The sequence below is a fragment of the Cannabis sativa genome, chromosome 3 (genome assembly GCF_029168945.1).
Source record: "Cannabis sativa cultivar Pink pepper isolate KNU-18-1 chromosome 3, ASM2916894v1, whole genome shotgun sequence".
Taxonomy (NCBI): Eukaryota; Viridiplantae; Streptophyta; class Magnoliopsida; order Rosales; family Cannabaceae; genus Cannabis; species Cannabis sativa.
In genome coordinates this window covers 54,648,171-54,663,598 of record NC_083603.1, presented here as the reverse complement: position 1 = coordinate 54,663,598, position 15,428 = coordinate 54,648,171, and the positions used below count along the sequence as shown (strand labels likewise).

Sequence of the window (15,428 nt, the reverse complement as noted above, 5' to 3'; positions counted from 1 at the left end):
TTCATAAAAATGAAATCCCATGTATTTAGAACATCACAGATCAACCTATTTGAATTTGCACACAAAATTAAACAATTCAAATATTTCATATGTATCTATTTTATTGCTTGATTGTTGCATGTCTTTCGATTGTGTCCGTGTTGTCCACATTTTCCGCACCTGTTATGTTTTTTTGTATCCCATTCAGATAAAAACCTTCGTTTCCTTGTTCTTCCAGATCTTATTTTTTGGTTTGGTGGCAGAACAATGATATCTTTTATGTTTTGTGGCACATCCCAAGTTGTGTGATTGTGTACCGGATATGTTGAGCCGATGTATGTTTCAAGCCATGTTCGCGTGGTGTAATAACCCGAACAGTAGTTGTAAACATTCAAGTTCATCTCTTTTATAACAAAGAAGCGCATGAGCACACGGTAACTCATCAAGTTGGAATCTGTTGCAACTGCATGTTTTCTCCTTCAGGTTGATGACCCATGATCTGGTTAGTTCAATGACTTCGAACATGGTCTCGTTTATTGGTTTTACCTGCGTATTAAGTGTAAAACTATTAATATGTATAACAACGAAAAACAAACTATAAAGAAACTATAATGCAACTAAAATATTAAACATGTCATTACATTTTCTGTCAATGATTCCACAAAGTTGTCGACTAATTTCTTTTCTGCTGTAGGTGTTAAAAATGTTGTTGTTTTCTGTGCTTTTTTCCTGTTTGTGTATGTCCATTGTTGAACCAATGCTCTCAATGACTCCATCAGTGTTGTGATTGGTAGCTCTCTAGGCGCCAAGTTTGTCGCATTTAGAGATTCGGCAATGTTTGAAGTCATAGTTGAATACTGTTGTTTTTGCAGGTGGTATCTTGACCATTTGTGGTATCCAACTTGTTGTAAATATGGTCTTACACGGATGTCCAAGCCGTCCAACTCGCTCATATGGTATTCAAATTTCCTCTCTATGTATGCTTTCGTCGGCGAAGAATGGTTTATCCGGCTTGCTTGCATTCTTCTTGAAGGTTGCTTTTAGGTTGCTTAACGGTGTGGTATACACAATAGCAATGTGTGATTTCGGAAATACTTGACAAGTCGCCTTACTTATGCTCTCATGTCTATCCGAGATCAAGCACGTTCCTCTCTAATCCCATATGTTTCTCTCACTTTTGTGAAAAACCATTGCCATGAGTTGTTGTTTTCCGAATCCACAACGAAAAAGCTAGTGGAAAAATGTGCCCATTTGCATCCTGTGTACAAGCAGAGAGCAGTGTACCTCCATATGTTGATTTAAGGAAAGTTCCGTCAACAACTATTATAGGTTTGCATTTCTTCCATCCTTTTATTGATGCATCCAAAGGCGACAAACAAGTACTTGAAGCCGTTGTCATCCTCTCGTTTCCATGTGCACTATTGTTCGGGATTAGTTTTTTGCAACATGTGCAAAAAAACGGGCAAAGAACTCCGTATGATTCGTTGGCTTTTCCTCGTAATTCTTCTTGCGCGTGCTCTTTGCTTCTCCATGCTTTCATGTAGTTCATTCGACCCCATACTTGTGTTTCATTTCTCCTCTGATGTCTTGTGGCGTTTGAGTTGTTTTTATGTTGGTGAACCGTGGCTTGATGTAGTTTCCAATCAATTTCGTTGTAGCTTGTCTCTTGCCGGCAAATCTGATGTTTAGATCACAAGTGTGTATCACCTTTCTCGTCGTACTTTCGAATGATGAATGACTTTGTTGGCCCGTTTCTGGATGCTGTTAGTGCCCACTTGCATTTTGGATCCAAACAACAAATCTTGTATGTTCTTGCACATGATTTTTTAACTCTGAATTGGAAGTTGTTCCTAATTGCATAGAAACCAAGCACACTCTGCGGTGTTTCTTTGTCTTTGTATATTTGTGCTTCTTCTATTTCCGGATGATGCGGATCCGTGATTAGTAGTTCGTCATAATCTGTGATTTCGGTTCCTTTTTTCTCGTTGTTTTCCGGTTGCTCAACCATTTCCTCTCGCCACAAGTTTTGCATAGTCCATGAAGTCAAAACTTTCTTCCCCAAATTCCGGTACTCTTGCTTCAATTATATGTTGTTGATTTGTTGAGTCTTCTGTTGTTGCTGCATTGTATTCGATTGGTTGGAAGGCGCTTCTATGTGTAATTAATGAATTGTCATTTCCAAAGAATGTTGCATCGATGGTTGTTGTTGGGTTGTTGATGACATTCACACACATTGGGTATGTTGTGAAGTCGGGGTCTTTCGATTTGAGTTGTATGTAGAAATGCAGGCTTTGATCATCCTTTATCCTCAATGGTTGGTATCCTTCCTTCACTTGATATTTCAGTTGCAAAACAGTGTTTTCTTGGTTGCATTCCAGGGCATCTTTGAGTTTCTGTTGCAAATCTTCATAGTTACAATTGGCAGAAATGTAGTGTCCACTGGCTTCATAATTTTCATAATTCATTCGATCATCGAATTTTCCATTGTAGAAGACTAGGAATGGAATGTCTTTCCTTTCCTGTGTTTTTGCAATGGTTATTAGTCCGAGGCAACGAATTTTAAAACTGGTTTTATTATGTTATGAAATAGAGTACAAACTTACTTCTATCTCTGTTCCTTTGTTCAAGCATTGTATTTCCTGTCCTGATTCCTGATTTTGCCATTTTTTGGTTGTTAATAAACTACAAAGAAACGAGAATAAAACTATTAAGAAACTTCATTTAAATTTTGGGAAACTAACCATTTCTCAAACTGTTCTGTCCTCTATCTTTTCCACAATAAATTCCTGCAAAAAACGTAATGAAACTATTATTAAATGATTATGCAATCGTAAAACCAACTGAAAAACCACAATTATATCCCCAAAATTACATAGTTCTTACTCATTGTCATTTTTCATCATGTTTATTCGAATCAGATCGATTTACAACTATTATAAAACTAATTTGCTACCATTAACATACATCTTACCTTGTATATATGCTAGCTCTTGGTACTTGTCATATAACACTTCTTCATGATTTCTAAACCATTTTCAAACGATAATGCAACTGTAAGCCAACGCAAAAAAAATTAAAAAAAAGTTATTAGTATCCCTTGGTTCCTTAATCAGAATCAGTTCTTGTTTATTGGTTTTACCATATGAATTGCCTATTGCACACCATTGAATCAACCAGAATGCAACTAAAAATGCTGTGTATCATTGTTGAAAAAAAAATTCAGTTCATACCTTTTTTTTGGATTTGAGGGGGAGCTCCAGATCTGTTCAATACAGATTTACATTGCTTCAATCTGAATTTTCGACGATCGTTTGAGTGATATTGCACTATAAAAACCGAAATCAAATGTTGAATTTCAGTTTCTCCACGGTTGTCCTGCTCTTTTTTTTAAAAAATTTATGTTTAGATCGTTGGATTTGATCGTTTCTTATTGAAATTCGACGGGATTTACAGCTGTTTTACGTTCGATCTGGTTTCATTATGGTTGCGTGGCCGACTGCATCGATGGAGCTTCATTCATCCTCTCCGTTTGTGACGTGCGGCTGAAGGTAAGGGCAAGTGGTATTTTTGTAATATTTTCCTTTTGCGCTGTACAAATGTTCATTGGGCCGGCCCACAGTATTGTTGTAATATTTTTCTCTTTTTAGAATATTCCTGTTTTTTTCCTTAATAATTTACTTTTTAATACTCTTATTATTTTAATGAGTATTGCTATTGGCTATTGGGCACCAATAGTGATCAGTATCTTTTATAAGTGAAGCCTTATAATTGATTAGCTTGTTGAAAATTATATGGAACCGATACTCCATAGCAATTGAGACCAAGTTAGATAGGCACAGTAGTGCCTTTTAGCAAAAAGAACCAAATGCGCGCCTTTTCAAAACAGGACCTAACAGCTAAACAGCAGCTTCTTCATAAATGATAAATCATAGCCTCCAACTCCATCGCATCTCCATGTCCATACCAAACAAGATTGTTCAAAATTACAGTCTGATCTGATGGATTTACAGAGCGGTTTTCCATTACTATTCCAACAGTACAAGTCCCTTTTCAACAAGAATTTCTTGCTTTCATGGCGGACTAAGACGGCCACTTTCCTACAAATATTCGCCTCTTTCTTCTTCATCTTCCTCATCTTCGCAATCCAGAAAGCTGTCGAGGCTCGCTTCTCTTCCTCCACCGCTTTCAGGAGCGTTCCTAATCCTCAACCTCAGCTCTCTTTTCCAATCCCCCCGTGTGAGGACAAGTTCTATGTCAAGCTTCCTTGTCTCGACTTCGTCTGGAGCGGTAATGGAAGCGCTAGGGTTCGGCAAATTGTCCGAGCCATTTTGATTAATAATCCCGGAAGGCCGATTCCTTCCAACAAGGTACACTCCTAATTAAGCTACAGTTAACGCCTGCTTACCTTGATACTTTTCGCTCGACAATTCCTCTTTTCCTCGTGTTTCGTTTGGTGCGGAGAAAAAGAAAAAGAAAGGGAGAGAAAATTTAATTTAAGACAGAAAATCTTTGATTTACTTAATATCAAGTGTGTCTCTGCATGTACAGTTAACTATACTTTACTTGCCGCGTGGCATTTCCGTCTTTGACTAATTGACTCGTTTTGGGTGATTCGGTTCTGGGGAATTTTTTATTTTTTCTTTTCTAAATTTTTTAATTAAATATAATCGCTACCTCAACACATACAGTACACAAGTATAGCGTTGTTCTTACAATGATTTTTAGTTGCACAACTTTTTTATAAGCAAAAATCTACAAGGAGTAGTTTGGATTGATTGTTAATGGTTATAAAACTGCTCTGTTTGGCAGGTTAAATCATTTAGAACAGTAGCTGAAGTAGATGAATATCTGTTTAATAAACCTATGACCTGTCCGGGAGCTTTGCATTTTGAGGAGGAAAATGCTACTGTAATTAGCTATGGCATTCAGACCAATTCAACTTACGTGAGGAAGCGAGGATATTATGAAGACCCCTCATTGAAGTTTCAAATCCCACTTCAGATTGCTGCAGAGCGTGAAATAGCAAGGTCTCTCATTGGAGGTATTAGAATTAGAATACTATTGCTCTATATGCTTTCTAACATTTATTATGCATTGTACTGAGAATTGCATATATCCCCCTTCATGTTTAGTTCCAAACTTTAGCTGGGCTGTCAATCTTGTGGAATTTTCTCACCCTGCTAAGGAAATATTCTCTGCAATGGATACAATAGGACCAACATTTTTCTTTGCAACTGCCATGTTTGGATTTGTACTTCAGATTAGTTCTTTGCTCACTGAGAAAGAACTAAAACTGCGGCAGGTGTTCATTTCTAGGAGTTAAAATTTACAGAATTTTTCTTGAAATGGCTCAGAATTTAATTCTGCTTTCTTGATTTAACATGCAGGCTATGACTATGATGGGTCTTTATGATTCTGCTTACTGGTTGTCATGGCTCACATGGGAGGGGATTCTTGTCTTGCTCTCATCACTTGTTATTGTTCTTGTTGGCATGATGTTTCAGTTTGAATTCTTCTTGAACAATAGTTTTGCTGTTGTATTTCTTGTATTCTTTCTATTCCAACTCAATATGGTAAGATTGGTTCCTGTGGTATGTCGTTCATAGTGTGCTTGTTATTGTTATTCTCTCTGTCACGGAAGAATTTCTTGTTAACAGTAACATTTGTTTCCATGTCTAAATTTGGAGTGCAGCTTGGCTTCGCCTTCTTGTTGTCAGCCTTCATGACTAAGGCATCTTCATCTACAACTGCTGGTTTCTTCGTGTTTATTGTTGGCTTTGTAACTCAGGTAAGCTTCCCTTGTTAGTGTTTTTTAGACTCAAGAAGAGAAGTAATCATTAGAATGGTAACAGCGGTTACCATTTTTTCATTGCAGCTGGTTACAGCATTCGGATTTCCATACTCTTCTATCATATCTAAACATGTCAGAATCATTTGGTCATTCTTCCCACCAAATCTTCTGGCTCAAGCCTTATCCTTACTTGCTGGAGCAACATCCACATCTCAAGATGTTGGGGTTAGCTGGAGTAGACGAGCAAAATGTGCACCAAATGACAACGAGTGTGTCATAACAATTGTATGAGGAAATATTGGTGCTCAAAGTTTTGAGTTCAACATTGTCTATGCAAATTCTTAGCAGTTACCTCTTTTTTTTGTCTCAAAGTTTTGAATTCAACATTCCTTGGCAGGATGATATTTATAAGTGGCTGGTGGCTACTTTCTTCCTTTGGTTAGTGTTGGCGATCTACTTTGATAACATTATTCCTAACGTATACGGTGTAAGAAAATCTGTGTTTTATTTTTTAAAACCAGGATATTGGTTTGGAAAAGGTGGAAACAAAATGAAAGGTAAATTGTGTTTATATTATGCTTATACTTGAGATTTCCTTGTTGATTGATACTGGGAACTTAACAGCTTCTCCATTTTCTGTTCACAGAGGGTGGCATTTGTAGCTGTGTAGGCTCTCTTCCACCACAGGAGCTTATTTCCCCAGATGATGAAGATGTCATTGAAGAGGAGAACCTAGTAAAACAACACACTAGGGAAGGTGTTAATTACCCCAATATTGCTGTTCAGATCCGTGGATTGGGAAAAACATACCCTGGGTCCATAAACATTGGTTGCTGTAAATTCAAGAAAAATTCTCCTTACCAAGCTTTGAAGGTAAAAATGTGTGCTTGATTATAGATTTTAGCAAGGTTGGTGATAGTCATGAAAACTTTATATATTAGCAATAATTTATGGCACTTTCTATCAATATTTATTTAGTGTAGCGTCCTACTCGATGAAGATGTGGTGCTTGTTTCTACCTATACGGATATTCCATTGTCAAAATACACTATTTATTTATTCAAAACAAGTTCTGATTAGCAATTTGTCATTAAGGAGCAAAAACACAAAAATCTCATAAGAATATGTTCATGCATAAGAGATGTGAACCTCTGTTAGTGCTGTTTTGTTTCCTTTTCCGTGTTATAATTAAATTATCATAGCAATAAGCTGAAAATATTTCATCAACGTTTAGGACCTGTGGGTTAACTTTGCAAAAGATCAGTTGTTTTGTCTTCTTGGACCCAATGGAGCAGGGAAGACCACAGCAATTAATTGTTTGACTGGAATCACTCCGGTGACTAGTGGAGATGGTAATTTGTTGATTTCTGATGTGTTCATCCATAAACATAAGATATGAGTGTAATCTTACTTGCTTGCAATTGTAACCGGCTTGGTAACAGCTTTGATATATGGGCTATCTGTACGAAGCTCCACTGGCATGTCTAAAATTCGAAAATTAGTCGGAGTTTGTCCTCAGGTAATCCTTGCCCATAATGTGTTTCCTTTGTATTGTAAGTGCAGTATTTCTCGTTAATGTCTTATCAAGAATATATCTTATTTTCAGTATTTAGCAGTATTGAGAAAACTGACTAATCTAAATTTGTATTGTATCTGTTTCAATTTTCACAGTTTGATATTCTTTGGGATGCACTTTCTGGCAAAGAACACCTCGATCTCTTTGCTAGTATTAAGGGCCTGTCCCCATCCTCAATCAAATCAGTATGTAACACAATTTATTTTCTCACATGCATGTTTAGTAAAAGAGTTAAAGATGTCTAACTATCATGCAATACCATTGTTAAGCAATTGTCTCTTTAGATTCCACATTTTTACTTGAGCTCTTTTCTGAAATGCAGGCTATTCAAGCATCACTTGAGGAGGTGAGACTCACTGAGGCAGCCAAAATAAGAGCTGGCAGTTATAGTGGAGGAATGAAACGTCGACTCAGTGTTGCTATAGCCCTTATTGGTGATCCAAAACTAGTCATATTAGATGAACCTGTAAGCAGTTGAGACTGTTGTCTTTATTGCTATGTATTCTTTGCTAGTCAAATCAATTGAATACTCTCTTATGTAATTTTCATTTTGATTTGTAGACAACGGGTATGGATCCAATAACAAGAAGACATGTGTGGGATATTATAGAAAATGCTAAGAAAGGGCGTGCAATAGTCCTAACAACACATTCAATGGAAGAAGCTGACATTTTAAGTGATCGGATTGGAATTATGGCAAAGGGTAGGCTACGCTGCATTGGAACCTCAATCAGATTGAAGTCCCGTTTTGGGACTGGTTTTATTGCTAATGTGAGCTTTTCTGGTAGCAACAATCGCCAAACTACCAACAGGGATGTTGTTGATACAACTCATCATGATGCCGTGAAGCAGTTCTTTAAGCATGTAGAGTGACTAAATCAATCATTCATGATTTTTCTTTTCTTTCACTAATAAATAGTTCATCTCTAACTTGATGAATGTTTTGACAGCATTTAAACGTTCTTCCAAAAGAGGAGAACAAATCATTTTTGACCTTTGTCATTCCTCATGATAGAGAGGTGCTTTTACCGGTATGTTTCTGAATTTTTATTCTTTTTGCCTGCATTTTTTGTTGAAATAATAAATAAATTCCCTTAGTGTTCCTTTAGTTTGATTTTTTGTTTCATTGTATTTTTAACATTGTACAGAATTTTTTTACGGAGCTACAAGAAAGAGGAAGTGAATTTGGTATAGTTGACATTCAACTTGGTCTTACAACTCTTGAAGAAGTTTTCTTAAATATAGCAAAGCAAGCAGAACTAGAAACAGCAATAGCTGAGGGTAGAGTTGTTACTCTTACTTTAACATCTGGAATATCAATTGAGGTAAAAGCCTAACTCACTGCTAGTTTTCCATTGTTATGTTAATGGTACACATAAGGGGCCTTCTTACTCTATAGTTTTGAAATGTAATGTAGATACCAGTGGGAGCTAGGTTTGTGGGAATTCCTGGAACCGAAAGTACAGAGAATCCTAGAGGGAATATGGTAGAGGTCTACTGGGACCAAGATGAGTCTGGAACCCTCTGCATCTCTGGCCACTCTGATGAAACTCCAATTCCTCCAAATATTGAGCCAATGGAACCTTTAGCCCCTACTCATCACAGAGGTATCTTCGGCCGACCAGGAGTAGCCCATGGCATTGTTCTTGATCCTGATCAAATCATCAGCAGAAATTCTCATTGATGCATACCAACTCATAGAGGTTCAAGTTATTTTTATGTTGCTTGTACATTTTCGTTAGCAACCTCATTAATTTCAAGCAGCTTACATCATTGTTTAAAAACATTGGAAATATTATACGTAACCTTACTGTAAATACAAACTTGTAATCTAAGTTACATGTTTTTTATTATTGTCTCTATATTTTATGCAAACTACGATTATGGCAATATCCTTATGAGCTATGCATCTCTGGCCACTCCTAATGAAAACTTCCATCCACCTAATCTTGTAATTTCTATGCACCACTGCTACTTTCTTAGGTATTATCAGTACCACGAATTCGTGGAGCTTTTTTATTTGATGTGAATTAATAATCACAACATGTTTAAGAAGAATTTATGTTTATATATATTTTTTATAAGAATCGGGGTGTTTGTTCTGATTATTAATTCTTGATGGAAAACATGCTGAATACCAGCATTTTTATATAATTCTGATTTAGTGGGTACGACTTCGGTTATTGGTTGAGTCAAAATGCACGAATTAATAAACAATTAACGAATCATAGACTGTTCTTTTTTATATAATTTCATTTAATTCTCAGCTGTATATTCATCTTAAATTCTTTTATGATTACACCCAATATTTAATATGTTTCCTAATTATTACATATATATAATGATTAGTGACTTAAATTTAATTTATTTATATATTAAAAAAAAAAAAAAACTGAAACTTATATCCAAAATTGATGCATTTTTGTTCTTTCACTCATTAGTGGTCACTTATGAGCCATACCCTTTTATTTAAATATAGAATTATATGATACCACAGTAAGTACAGTAGATAAACATGATCCACACCACACATCCTTTAATACTACCAACTATTATTACCATTGTTAATTAGTATAGTAGTTTAATAAATCATATCACACCTGTTTTGTATGCTTGAATACTTTGCTCATCCACTTAAAATTAAATTTGATTTTATTTGATTTTAGTTGATTTGTTCAATTAAAAAAACGATAATGGTACGCACGTCAGTATTATTCAATGGAATCGCCTAATCATAGAGTTGGCGTTTTAGTACATAAATGGCACACAAAGGCAAACCATAGTCCTTAATGCAGGCAAGCATTTCCCAACGACTTCTCAAGGATTCAACTGTTCATGGACACCAACTAACTTTTAAACATTTGCTAAGTCTTAACACTTAGTAGAAGCATGTGTTACATGTAATTTCTGAGTCTCCAATCCAATTTGTTTCTGTTCTAAAGCCATGAAATTGGAGAGAGGTTTACCATTGTTGCTCCAACAATTTAAAGCTCTTTTCAAAAAGAATGTTTTGCTTTCATGGCGAAACAAGAGAGCTACTTTTATTCAGCTATTTGCTTCCTTCTTCTTCATCTTCCTCATGTTCTGTATCCAAATCTCTATCAATATTCGCATATCAAATTCCACCTTTTTCGAAAACATGGCTGACCCCACGCCTCTGATCTCTCCTCCAATACCGCTCTGTGAAGATAACTTCTATGTCAAGCTTCCTTGCTATGACTTCATCTGGAGCGGAAATGAAAGCGAAAGAATTCGCAGCATTGTGGCTGCCATCATGGCTAACAATCCAGGGAGGCCTATTCCCTCAATAAAGGTTGTTTGATGACATGAAGAGAAGGAACAACTGTACTCTATTGTTTTAGTACTATTCCAATTTCCAATACTTCTATTTATGTTTAAATTTGTAGGTGAAGTCATTCAAAACAGAAGCTGAAGTAGATGAATGGCTTTATAGAAATCCAATGTACTGTTATGGAGCTTTGCATTTCATGGAGAGAAACTCTTCTGTGATTAGCTATGGAATTCAGACTAATTCAACTCTTTTACCTAAGAGAGGAAAGTTTGAGGATCCCACTTTCAAATTTCTAATCCCACTTCAAATTGCGGCAGAGCGTGAGATTTCAAGGTCTCTCATTGGAGGTAATACATTCTGTGTACTTGAAAGATTTTTTTTTTGTTAATATGATTACTACACACAAGTTGATGTTTTACAATCAATTTTAAGTATTTCTCTAAAATGTTCAGTTCAAAACTTTAGTTGGGCTTTTGGCTTCAAGGAATTTGCACATCCTCCTCAAAATATTCTCTTAGGAATGAATACAGCAGGATCTCCATTTTCAATGAGCTCAGTAGGACCTCCATTTTTCCTTGCAATCGTTATGTTCGGTTTTGTATTTCAAATGACTTCTTTGGTGACCGAGAAAGAACTAAAACTTCGGCAGGTATTTTATCAAATTTTCCATAAAAGGTTTCAAGCTTATAATGATGATATCATTTGAAAGGAGCTCAACACGAAACATTCTCTTTTTTTTTCCAAATTTTGCAGGCAATGACTTTGATGGGCCTCTATGACTCTGCATACTGGTTTTCATGGCTAGTTTGGGAGGGAATTCTCACATTTCTCTCTTCACTTCTCATAGTGCTCTTTGGCACACTTTTTCAGCTTGACTTCTTCTTGAACAACAGCTTCATTGTTTTATTTTTTGTCTTCTTCTTGTTTCAACTCAATATGGTAAAAAGACTTCTCTTTGCATCATTATCATTTAAATTTCAACACCTAAATCATTTTCTCTATTCTCTACTTGAAGCTTGGCTTTGCCTTCATGTTATCAACCTTCCTGAACAAGTCAGCATCATGTACAGCTACCGGTTTCTCGGTTTACATCACTGGCTCTTCCATTCAGGCAAATTTTCCCAATTTTACTTTACAAGACAAAGGAACTTATTAGTGCAATATTCACACTCTGTTCCTTTTTTTTTTTTTCTTTTCATTGCAGTTTGTTGGAGTATTTGGATTTCCATACATGTCCAAATTCTCTAAATTGTGTCAGATCATTTGGTCATTCTTTCCACCTAATCTTCTGGCTAAAGCCTTATGGCTGCTTAGCGATGCAACTTCCTCGCCTGAAGATGTTGGTATCAGCTGGAGTGGTCGAGCAATGTGCACTCCCAATGATGAGTACTGTGTGATAACAATTGTATGTGAACATGTTAAGGCAATGAATTACTTCATAAGCTCTTCATAACTTACTAATAGAAATTACTTGAACTCTTATTCAGAATAATATATATAACTGGCTGCTGGCTACTTTCTTTCTTTGGTTTGCATTGGCAATCTATTTTGATAACATTTTCCCAAAGGAATCTGGTATGAGAAAATCAGTATTCTACTTTCTAAAACCTGGATACTGGAAAGGAATAGATGGAAGCAAAGTCCAAGGTAAAAGAAGATTGGGAATCAGTTCCCTAACTTTTATTATTATCATAATTATTTTTCTTATAGATTCATACCTAAGATCTAATTTCCTTTTCTCCTTCTCTTCATAGAGAGTGCCATTTGTAGTTGCCTAACTTCAATCCCAGAGGAAAATCATATTCCTTCAGATGATGAAGATGTCCTTGAAGAAGAAAAGATTATAAAAGAACAAATTATTAAGGGTATTGACAATGCAAATATTGTGGTTCAGATACGTGGTCTCGTAAAGACATATCCTGGGACTACGAAAACTGGTTGCTTCAAATGCAAGAAAACTCCACCGTACCATGCTCTCAATGTATGGAGACACACATCAGTAATCAGTTGCATACATTGCTTTTAGTAGTTTTAACACTTTGGTGACAAGACATTTTGTATCATGGTTTGATAAAAGAAACTTCTGAAAATTTTAAAAAAGAAAAACATAGAAAGAATCCTACTTTTTGTTATGATTGTCATCTAAGGTCACATTTGGAAAGAATTTTATGATAATCTCAGCTGGGTTGATTGTTTGTCTATAGCAGTCTCTCTCAACTAGTCATAGGAACTATTAGTTATCAAAAAGAAGATATATAATGCAGAAAAATCGGACAGTAGTGTTTAGAGGATTCTTTAGTACAATAATGTAGTAAGTTCTGCTTAATTTGTTGATATAAATTTCAGGGTCTATGGCTAAACTTTGCCAAGGATCAGTTATTCTGTCTACTTGGAATGAACAGAGCAGGAAAAACCACAACATTCAATTGTTTGACTGGAATCACACCTGTGACAAGTGGAGATGGTACAATTTCTCATCATGTTGTCAACTATCATATTTTACTAGATGAATGCTACTCAAAACTTGTCTCCAATCTTGTTACCTTGTTCCACCTTTAATTCTGATTTTAACTGTGAAATTTCCTTACTAAAGCATTGGTATATGGCCATTCCATACGAAGCTCTATTGGCATGTCAAAAGTCCAAAAACTGATGGGAGTTTGCCCTCAGGTGATATCTTCTCTCTCTTCTTTATACTACTTGTGGAAGAGTTTTGAATAATTACATTTTCATTGTGGTTACATTTCCAAATCATGAAAAGCAGTGCAGTTTGTAACATTAACTTTAGATGATGAGATGGTATAACCTTATTTGCATTTGTTATAATAGTTTGATATTCAATGGGATGCGTTATCTGGTCTAGAGCACCTTCACCTCTTCGCGAGAATTAAGGGTCTACCTCTATCTTCAATCGATTCAGTATGTAAATGTAAAGTTCATGTTCTTGTTCAAGTTGAACATGTTTTTGTCAACACGTTTTGAGCAAAATGAGTGCATAGATTTTGGATTTAAGGTAAATTCTTCTTCTGAATTCAGGTCATTGAAAAGTCATTAGCTGAGGTGAGACTTACAAAGGCAGCAAAAGTGAGAGTTGGCAGTTATAGTGGAGGAATGAAACGTCGTCTGAGTGTTGCAGTAGCCCTTATTGGTGATCCAAAATTGGTCATCTTAGATGAGCCTGTAAGCAAGTTAGACCCTTAATTTTTTGTCTTTTTATGCTCATTTACTTAATCTGTCATGTAATTCACACTATGATCAACTCAACCAGACAACTGGTATGGATCCAATAGCAAGAAGACATGTGTGGGATATTATAAAGAAGGCAAAGGAAGGGCGTGCAATAGTCTTAACTACACATTCAATGGAAGAAGCTGAGATCTTAAGTGACCGGATTGGAATAATGGCGAATGGAAGGCTTCGTTGCATTGGTACCTCAGTCAGATTGAAGTCACGGTTTGGAACTGGTTTTGTTATTAATATCAACTTCAACAGACAAACTTCTACCGAAGATGTTGCTCATTCTACTCATGATCATGAGGCTGTGAAGCAGTTCTTTAAACATGTAGTTGAAAATGATTAGTTCCAAGTTTTTTCTTTGTAGAATTAAAGATGTACTTGGTTCCTAACTTGGGGAGTCTACTTATTTTACAGCATTTGAATGTTGGCCCGAAAAAAGAGAAGAAATCCCTTTTGACATATTCTATTCCTTATGAGAAAGAGAAGATTCTGCCAGTAAGCTTATTGACCTCATTTACTAGTTTCTCTTTTAGTATTCAATCAAAAAGTCCAACTATAAGTACTTATTAAGTTATTATGCTCCAACATTGAACAGAACTTTCTGACTGAGCTCCAAGATAGAGAAAGCGAATTTGGCATAACAGACATCCAAATTGGTCTCACACCTCTTGAAGAAGTGTTCATGAACATCACAAGGCAGGCAGAGCTCGAAAGCGCAATGACAGAAGGAAGATTCGTTACTCTTAATTTAACAACATCTGAAACTTCAGTTGAGGTAGAAACCAACTTTTGATTACTGCTTTGTACATTCTTTTTATATATATATATATATATATATATATATATATATATATAGAATTTGAAGTCAATGCTAATGATGCCCCTTTTTATGTAATACAAAGATACCAGTGGGAGCTAGATTTGTTGGGATTCCAGGAACTGAAAGTGAAGAAAATCCTAATGGGATTATGGTTGAAGTTTTCTGGGAACAAGATGATTTTGGTGAACTCTGCATATCTGGCCATTCTGAGGAAACTCCAATGCCTCATAACATTGAATCACTAATGCCAATTATAGCAGAATGCTATCCAAGGAAAATGTCAGTCTCAGGAGTAGTCCTTGATCACAATCAGATCATCAATAAGAATTTTCAGTCATAGTTAGGATTAATCTTCAGTGTAATCATAAACTCAGCTCAACTTTTGCTGTCGTTTAGAAATTGAAGATTTTGAACATAATTTACTTACTTTCCAACTGTCGTTTGTTTGTTCCCTCTTCATAAATGACACGTCGTTTAAAATCATTCCATAGAATAATTTGGAGCGTTTTCAGCTCTCTTCATTTATATGTAAATATTCATTAAACAATATATTGCACATTTGGGGCTCCTTAATTTAGGAGGTCTTATAAAGATTGTATTATACATATATTTTGGTAAGAGAATCGATATGATTAAAATAACAATTGTAACAATCTTACATAAGCATTGGAGGATTAAGAGTGTAAAAATATTATTAAATATAAATTTAAATTAGTAGAACATGTAAAAATAT

The 15,428-nt window shown here is 35.6% G+C and overlaps 3 protein-coding genes across 3 annotated transcripts; 2 read left to right on the top strand and 1 right to left on the bottom strand.

Moving 5' to 3' along the window:
- Positions 1-1,979: 1,979 nt before the first annotated feature.
- LOC133036178 (uncharacterized) lies at positions 1,980-3,390 on the bottom strand. The gene is made up of 5 exons (XM_061112684.1): positions 3,210-3,390; positions 2,951-3,030; positions 2,721-2,765; positions 2,583-2,630; positions 1,980-2,498 (listed from the first exon to the last, which is right to left on the bottom strand). Exons 3-5 carry the CDS (start codon positions 2,721-2,723, stop codon positions 1,980-1,982), a joined length of 570 nt encoding a protein of 189 aa, XP_060968667.1. The 5' UTR covers positions 2,724-2,765; positions 2,951-3,030; positions 3,210-3,390.
- A 410-nt stretch (positions 3,391-3,800) lies between these two features.
- LOC115709302 (ABC transporter A family member 2) lies at positions 3,801-9,236 on the top strand. Its single transcript, XM_030637375.2, has 16 exons — positions 3,801-4,346; positions 4,789-5,020; positions 5,112-5,281; positions 5,367-5,552; positions 5,672-5,767; positions 5,855-6,055; positions 6,168-6,327; positions 6,417-6,643; positions 7,005-7,122; positions 7,213-7,289; positions 7,442-7,531; positions 7,669-7,812; positions 7,908-8,210; positions 8,297-8,377; positions 8,495-8,671; positions 8,764-9,236. The coding sequence occupies exons 1-16, from the start codon at positions 3,978-3,980 to the stop codon at positions 9,028-9,030; spliced, it is 2,898 nt and encodes a 965-aa protein (XP_030493235.2). The 5' UTR covers positions 3,801-3,977; the 3' UTR covers positions 9,031-9,236.
- Positions 9,237-10,290: 1,054 nt separating this feature from the next.
- On the top strand, positions 10,291-15,035 carry LOC115710293 (ABC transporter A family member 2). Its single transcript, XM_061112683.1, is given in 16 exon segments — positions 10,291-10,659; positions 10,754-10,985; positions 11,091-11,287; positions 11,392-11,577; positions 11,654-11,749; positions 11,843-12,043; positions 12,126-12,285; positions 12,393-12,619; positions 12,985-13,102; positions 13,232-13,308; positions 13,468-13,557; positions 13,675-13,872; positions 13,907-14,200; positions 14,290-14,370; positions 14,471-14,650; positions 14,778-15,035. Coding segments are annotated over 16 exon segments (2,964 nt in total).
- Positions 15,036-15,428: the final 393 nt, after the last annotated feature.